Source organism: Salvelinus alpinus, chromosome 13 (genome assembly GCF_045679555.1).
Source record: "Salvelinus alpinus chromosome 13, SLU_Salpinus.1, whole genome shotgun sequence".
In the NCBI taxonomy this organism is placed as follows: Eukaryota; Metazoa; Chordata; class Actinopteri; order Salmoniformes; family Salmonidae; genus Salvelinus; species Salvelinus alpinus.
In genome coordinates this window covers 28,433,055-28,440,426 of record NC_092098.1, presented here as the reverse complement: position 1 = coordinate 28,440,426, position 7,372 = coordinate 28,433,055, and the positions used below count along the sequence as shown (strand labels likewise).

At 40.9% G+C, this 7,372-nt stretch overlaps 1 protein-coding gene and 1 long non-coding RNA gene across 4 annotated transcripts in view; both read right to left on the bottom strand.

The window, feature by feature from the left end:
* Positions 1–953: 953 nt before the first annotated feature.
* Positions 954–7,372, bottom strand: part of LOC139537488 (delta-sarcoglycan-like) — a 265,228-nt gene continuing 258,809 nt past the window's right edge. For all 3 annotated transcript variants that reach the window (XM_071338855.1, XM_071338856.1, XM_071338854.1), the window contains exons 7-8: positions 3,272–3,395; positions 954–1,592 (exon numbers count right to left, since the gene is read on the bottom strand). In XM_071338855.1, the coding sequence (XP_071194956.1) occupies positions 1,413–1,592; positions 3,272–3,395 (304 nt within the window). In that variant the 3' untranslated portion in view covers positions 954–1,412. The remainder of the gene's footprint in view (positions 1,593–3,271; positions 3,396–7,372) is intronic.
* On the bottom strand, positions 5,069–6,452 carry LOC139537489 (uncharacterized). Its single transcript, XR_011667551.1, has 2 exons — positions 6,183–6,452; positions 5,069–5,935 (listed from the first exon to the last, which is right to left on the bottom strand). It is a non-coding gene; the product is annotated as an uncharacterized lncRNA (long non-coding RNA).

Sequence of the window (7,372 nt, the reverse complement as noted above, 5' to 3'; positions counted from 1 at the left end):
GCATGCAAGGTCCCCCTGCTCAAGCCAGCGCATTTCCAGGCCCGTCTGAAGTTTGCCAATGACCATCTGGATGATCCAGAGGAGGAATGGGAGAAGGTCATGTGGTCTGATGAGACAAAAATAGAGCTTTTTGGTCTAAACTCCACTCGCCGTGTTTGGAGGAAGAAGAAGGTTGAGTACAACCCCAAGAACACCCTCCCAACCGTGAAGCATGGAGGTGGAAACATCATTCTTTGGGGATGCTTTTCTGCAAAGGGGACAGGACGACTGCACCATATTGAGGGGAGGATGGATGGGGCCATGTATCGCGAGATCTTGGCCAAAAACCTCCTTCCCTCAGTAAGAGCATTGAAGATGGGTCGTGGCTGGATCTTCCAGCATGACAACGACCCGAAACACACAGCCAGGGCAACTAAGGAGTGGCTCCGTAAGAAGCATCTCAAGGTCCTGGAGTGGCCTAGCCAGTCTCCAGACCTGAACCCAATAGAAAATCTTTGGAGGGAGCTGAAAGTCCGTATTGCCCAGCGACAGCCCCGAAACCTGAAGGATCTGGAGAAGGTCTGTATGGAGGAGTGGGCCAAAATCCCTGCTGCAGTGTGTGCAAACCTGGTCAATAACTACAGGAAACGTATGATCTTTGTAATTGCAAACAAAGGTTTCTGTACCAAATATTAAGTTCTGCTTTTCTGATGTATCAAATACTTATGTCATGCAATAAAATGCAAATTAATTACTTAAAAATCATACAATGTGATTTTCTGGATTTTTGTTTTAGATTCCGTCTCTCACAGTTGAAGTGTACCTATGATAAAAATTACAGACCTCTACATGCTTTGTAAGTTGGAAAACCTGCAAAATCGGCAGTGTATCAAATACTTGTTCTCCCCACTGTATGTATGTATGTATGTATGTATGTATGTATGTATGTATGTATGTGTTTCAGTGTGTGCGTGTTTTGATATGTTCTGCATGTATGTATGTGTGTGTGTATGTTTCAGTGTGTGTGTGTGTTTCGATATGTACTATATGTATGTATGTGTGTGTGTGTTTCAGTGTGTGTGTGTGTTTTGATATGTATGTCTGTATGTGTGTGTGTTTCAGTGTGTGTGTGTTTCGATATGTACTATATGTATGTATGTGTGTGTGTGTGTGTGTGTGTGTGTTTCGATATGTATGTATGTATGTATGTATGTATGTATATATGTATATATGTGTGTGTTTCAGTGTTAGTGTGTGTGTTTCAGTGTTAGTGTGTGTGTTTCGATATGTATGTATGTATGTATGTATGTATGTATGTATGTATGTATGTATGTATGTATGTATGTATGTATGTATGTATGTATGTATGTATGTATGTATGTATGTATGTATGTATGTGTGTGTTTCAGTGTTAGTGTGTGCATGTGTGTGTTCTAGAGGCAGACATTGTTGCTGATCTGGCAGGTGGAGCCTGTCCCGGCCTGTGATAGGAAGAGTTTCCCGTTGGGACAGACACACACCTCATAGACAGTCTGTCTGGTAGTGGTCCCCGAGGGAGAGGCCTTGCCCTCAGGCAGACGCAGCAGCCTGATCCTCCGCGCGTCCAGAGTGATCTGACCAAAGGGAGACAACGGGTTAAATGAGGACAGAGTCATGTTATTTATTTATGTATATAGATGTGGTAAAGAGGTCAATCGAACTAGACCAAAACACTGGAATTGCCATGGAAACACGTGGGGGAAAGGGCTGTGGGGGAAAGATCCTGAGTCTCCTCATTGCCCCCAAACAAAATTACCCTACGTTTAGGCTATTATTTATATGTGTATTTCACACTATGTTGAGGTAAAAACCAGAGTATAATGTTTATATGGATGTCAACCCCAACACATGTTCATGTCATTGTTACCAATCAACTGCATTACAGTTCATAACTACTTTGACTACAACCACAGATTTCTGTATGTGAGCTATGCTAACCATCTTATACGAACAGGAGTTAGCATAGCCACGGGAAGTAGGGGTGCTGAGGGTGCTGCAGCACCCCTGAAAAATCTGAATTAAAAAAACATCTTAATAAAAATAATTGAATAATTGAAAAAAAGAGTGCACTGTGCCTTTACTAGTCCTGTATTAGCGACCGATATAGCTGTGTCCCCCGCCCCACCCTTTCTAAACTTGATTATATTATTACATATTACGCAGCAAAAACAGCCAAATATATCCACATTGAACTTAACCTCTTAACGGCCACACACCCAACTCATCTCTGTACGCTGAATTATTTACTCCTTTATGATGTAAGATTGACAAATCCATACCCAGCGTTTAAGCTACCAATCAATTCCAGCAATAACTTCTCACTTTACTCCGGTATTATCATTTGAATTGGTACAGTACTTCTCTCTCGCCCAACTTTACCATTCCACCAAACCAGACAGTCAGTCTAAATCCCATCTCTCTAACCTCCTCTCCCCCTCGCCCTCCCAGGACTTTTAAGGGGTTGTATTTCCCTAGCCGGGAGAGGATCTGCTCTTAATATAAAAGGTAAAAGGAGTCATTTCCAGGCGCCTCAGGGAAGCATTCCTATCAAATGACCTGTAACACTTTTAAGTAGGGAGTCTCAGCTGACTTCTCCACACATCTGCTATTGAGATAATCTCTGCAGTGAGAGAGAGGCCGGGGGCTGGGTATCAGCAGGTCTCTAATAGGTAAACCTCACCACTAATTGCGGTTGGAAGTGCCAAGGGGCTCCTAGAGAGCGAGAGGTGTCTTGTGAAGTGTCTGTCCACGAGTCAGGCAGGTGACAAATGGACAGTTGGAAGGCAACTCAAATGGAGTGTGAGAGCAGAGGTGCAGTTACATGAGGAAGATGGCAAAGCACTAAATGTTTGATATAAGCCACATCAAGTCCATAAAATTGAGAGGGGCCTCTGTTCATGTGTTAAATCAAATAGTCCCATGACTCTGTTAAATTGTCTGATAAAACTTTGGAAGAATAACCCAAGGGCAACAATAGAACAAGTGAAGTTTTACCCTCATCAACATTCACTTCAGATCATAACATCGACAGACAGATATACAGATGTAGAGTATACACAGTTTAAGAACTCTTAATGCAGCCTTCCTTCCTTCCTTCCTTCCTGACTTCCTTCTTTCATGAGATCAGTGATTAACTAATCTGACATAACTTGAAAATAAAAGCTATGGAGTGAAATCCTTTAGATCAATGACTACTTTAACGGAGGAGTAAGAAAATATGCAAAGATAAAAGTTGAGAGAATGGGCCCCCTACCTCTCCGTCTTTGGACTCTAGGCGTAGGTCACTTCTACATGTGGCCTGGATGTCCCCTGCCTCTGCTAGGATCTGGATTCCTTTAGGGGCCTCCATGTACAGAGACCGCGTGGGAGACTCCAGGCTGGAAGAGAGAGAAGAGACAATTCCATCAATGAATGACTGAATACCCAGGAGAAATCAGAAGAACCATAGCCATTGGGTAGAGATGATTTATTAGGGGTTCACAGCAAAGCTATTGTTATTCTTTAATAATTGTTTTCTTGACAAATAAGTCAAGCGTAGATTGGTAAGAGTTTTTCCAATTTGGCACACAGAAACTACAGGCCATGATTGACTTGGTCAGAAAGAATGGTACTGATTGGCCTATAGGTGCCTCAGTTATAAGCAGTCTCACTTAAACCCTCATTTCCGCCTCCAAATAATACCAAATGTATGCCCATATGTATGTAGGCCCATGGTAGATCTCTTAACTTAGTTTGAGAAAAGCGGATTTGTTAAGAGATGGCTGAGTTATTGATCAATCAGAAAATCAGATTTTACGTGTCCATTTAAATACTTTGTAAATCCACTTCACAATGGCCTATCACATTTTTACGTTTTAGGTTCATCAAAGACATTACCATGATGAACCATGTTAAGTTTGTCATTGGCATACAGTATCAGGACATCTGTTTTTGGGAGATGCTGGGTTATCACATATCCGGTCGCGAAAATGTCCTTTCGTAGGATACCCGAAGGGCTTGTTCGACATTGCAGCTGACACTGCAGCCGACAGTGCAGGTGAATGCCAACTGACTGATCTACAAAGAACCTTGCATCATAAATAACTACTCATTATTATTTGTAGATCAGTCAGTAACAATTTACCCACGATACATTATGGTTTTGAGCCTCTCGAACATGGCCATTAACCCATTTAATCCCGAATTTTTCCCAGACATGAAAATATCCAAATCAAGTGCCATTAGTAACCCTTTGAAATAATCAATCATTATTTTTTGAAATTTTAATGGAAAAGTAGGTGAAAAAGTGTGTTTTATGGTCGGTCACAATTGTGACCGGTGGGATAATGTTACGTATACTGAATTAACATATTTCTCCTATGCAGTTATCAAAGTTCTTATATATCCCAACCCAGTTATTAACACATTTAAAACTCTGTCACTGGCTGTCCCCAGCCTTGCCACTAGAATGCCCCGTCACATTCTAGTGTGACTATTTTACACATCAAAAACCATTACACTACATCGATATGAATACTGAGAGCAAAGACAAAAAAACAACCATCAATGTATTTCAACATTGTTACTTTAGTGCAACAGTGTTACTTTAGTCCAACATGTATTGAAACATTAATATTGTAACTTTATTGTAACATTTGAACTTGTACTTTAGTGCAATATTCATTGTAACATTGTCATTGTGACATTTTAGTGCAACATTCACTAACAACTGTATAGCAGTCGTGTATTTCATTCCCACTGAACATAAAGGTAACATTTAGGATAGAGGTAGCCTGTAGAATATGCATTCAAGTAGAGGCCTACACTGAACAAAATACAATTATTATATATATATATATATATATATATTTAAAAAGCACCACTGCACAATGAGTGCTTATATATATATACAATATATCATAGAGTTAGGCTTCAGAACCAAGAGCAAAATTAGTTTGTGCATCACTATTTTGAACTGTGATCAGTCAGTCCTACTGTCATACAGTATGTCTTGAATCAATTGACCTTCTTTTCCAAAAACATTTCAGTCATTTTGATAGTCTTTTTCGTCGACTTTTCTTTTCTTCCTAGAGTCCGTTGTACTGCTTCTCCTCACCCTTTATTGACTTGTCTTTTCTACCTAGAGTCCGTTGTACTGCTTCTCCTCACCCTTTGTCAACTTTTCTATTTTTATTTTATTGTCTTTTTCAGCCCTTTTTCATTCGATCTTATCTCCTTTTCTACTGTCCATGGTATATCTTGAAGCACTCAATGTGAAGTGGCGCTTTGCATTTCTCACATGCATAGGTAGTACGTTTGTCACAATGACGACTTCTCTGGAACCGGTGCATCGTCTTGATTGGCCAGTGAGACGTTTTGTCATATCTTGCCTGATCTTCAACAGTAGCAATCAGTAAAGATCTCCTTCCGTGGCTCAGTGGTTTCGTGCCAAACTTTTGCATATTTGGGCTGTATACTATGTGTTTTGGAATCACATCAGTGGCAGGCCTCTTCGATCGTTTGAACACTCAATCTTTATTTTTGACCACCTGCAGCTTTTCCCTTGGCTCTTCTGGCTGACCCCTATGGCTTGTAGAGGCCCTTGGCTCTTCTGACTGGACCCTCTGGCGGGTAGAGGCCCTTGGCTCTTCATTATCAACAATGGAGGGGGGTGGGGGAGGTTGTGGATGGGGGGGGATGAGGGGTAGGTCATCATCACTGATAACGTTGTTCCTGTCATGATCTGTTTGCATATGTTCAGCATATGCATTCAACAGCCTGGCTAGCAAATGGCCTTTCCATAGTCCATATCTGACCCATCGCTATCACAATCACTCAGGACAGCATCTTTCTCATTTTGAGGGATAACTGCAATGTTGCATGCCTTGTCTGGGCAGTCACCTAGATCAACATATCCAGAACTTGACTCAAAGTGAAACTAAAAGAAAGAACAGAGTAGAAAGTTAGGTAAAACAAGAACTATGTATGTGTATAACTATGTGTATACCTAGACGCACTGTGTTATCCCGCCGGTCACTATTGTTGCCGTCAACATGTTTACACATTATATGACCACACTGAACAAAGTTGAGTAATTGCAAATGAATGTATCAATACTAGACACCTTAAAGATGATGTGTACCAAAAATCTTTGTCCTAACTTTATGTTAACATACTTTACTAACCTTTTGTTTGGGAGCTTTGATGCAGTCATCCTCTTCTCATGGTGCAACCAGGAAGTAAACAGCTCTGGTCATGTGACAATTCACACTAAACATGTGACACTGCACATCTTTCATTGAGACCCTTTATTATTTCAATATTTGCTGGAAATACATTGATAGATCATTCAGTAACATTTTTAGAGCCTTATAACTGAAAACGTTTTTTACGGTCACTATTGTGACCGATGGGATTAAATAGGTTAATATCCGTTGGTTGATTGGGTGAGGCTTTTTGGGTGCATGACGTCACTCCGAGCTCTTACCAAAACACAAAACATGATGGATAGTTTATCTCGCCTCGGATCTGATAATACCCACGCCCCAATAACATTGTCGCCAAGGAGGGCTTGCTAGCAACAGTATTTGAGTCATCTCAGGTGTTTTCTTGTAAAACAGCTCAGCTAGCTAGGGAAATGCTAATTCACAGAGTGTACAAAACATTAGGAACACCTGCTCTTTCCATGACATAGACTGACCAGGTGAAAACTATGATCCCTTATATATGTCACCTGTTAAATCCACTGAAATCAGTGTAGATGAAGGGGAGGAGACAGGTTAAAGAAATACTTATAAGCCTAAGCCTAAGCCTAAACCTAAGCCTAAGTATGTACGCCATTTGGTGTGAATGGGCAAGACAAAAGATTTAAGTGCCTTTGAACGGGGTATGGTAATAAGTGCCAGGCGCACTGGTTTGAGTGTATCAAGAACTGCAACGCTGCTGGGTTCTCAACAGTTTCCTGTGTGTATCAATGGGAAGCATTGGAGTCAACATGGGCCAGCATCCCGGTGGAACGCTTTTGACATCTTGTAGAGTCCATGCCCTGACGAATTGAGGCTGTTCTGAGGGCAAAAGGGGGTGCAACTCAATATTAGAAAGGCGTTCCTAATATTTTTTACACTCAGTGTATATATTCTTAGAAGCTGTGTGAATATAAAGTCACTGCAACCTTAGATGGCTGCACCAGACCAGTTGGTGGCACTATAGATGTTATTGGCACCAGCGGCACTAGAGGATACTAAAGCAATAACTATTGGTCAAGTGGAATTGTCCTCATGCAAATTAATATTAGATTTAAATCATGCAGACAAACAATGTGAAATATTGTGATTAGTACATCCGTATATTCACATATTGTTGCCCTATTATGTGG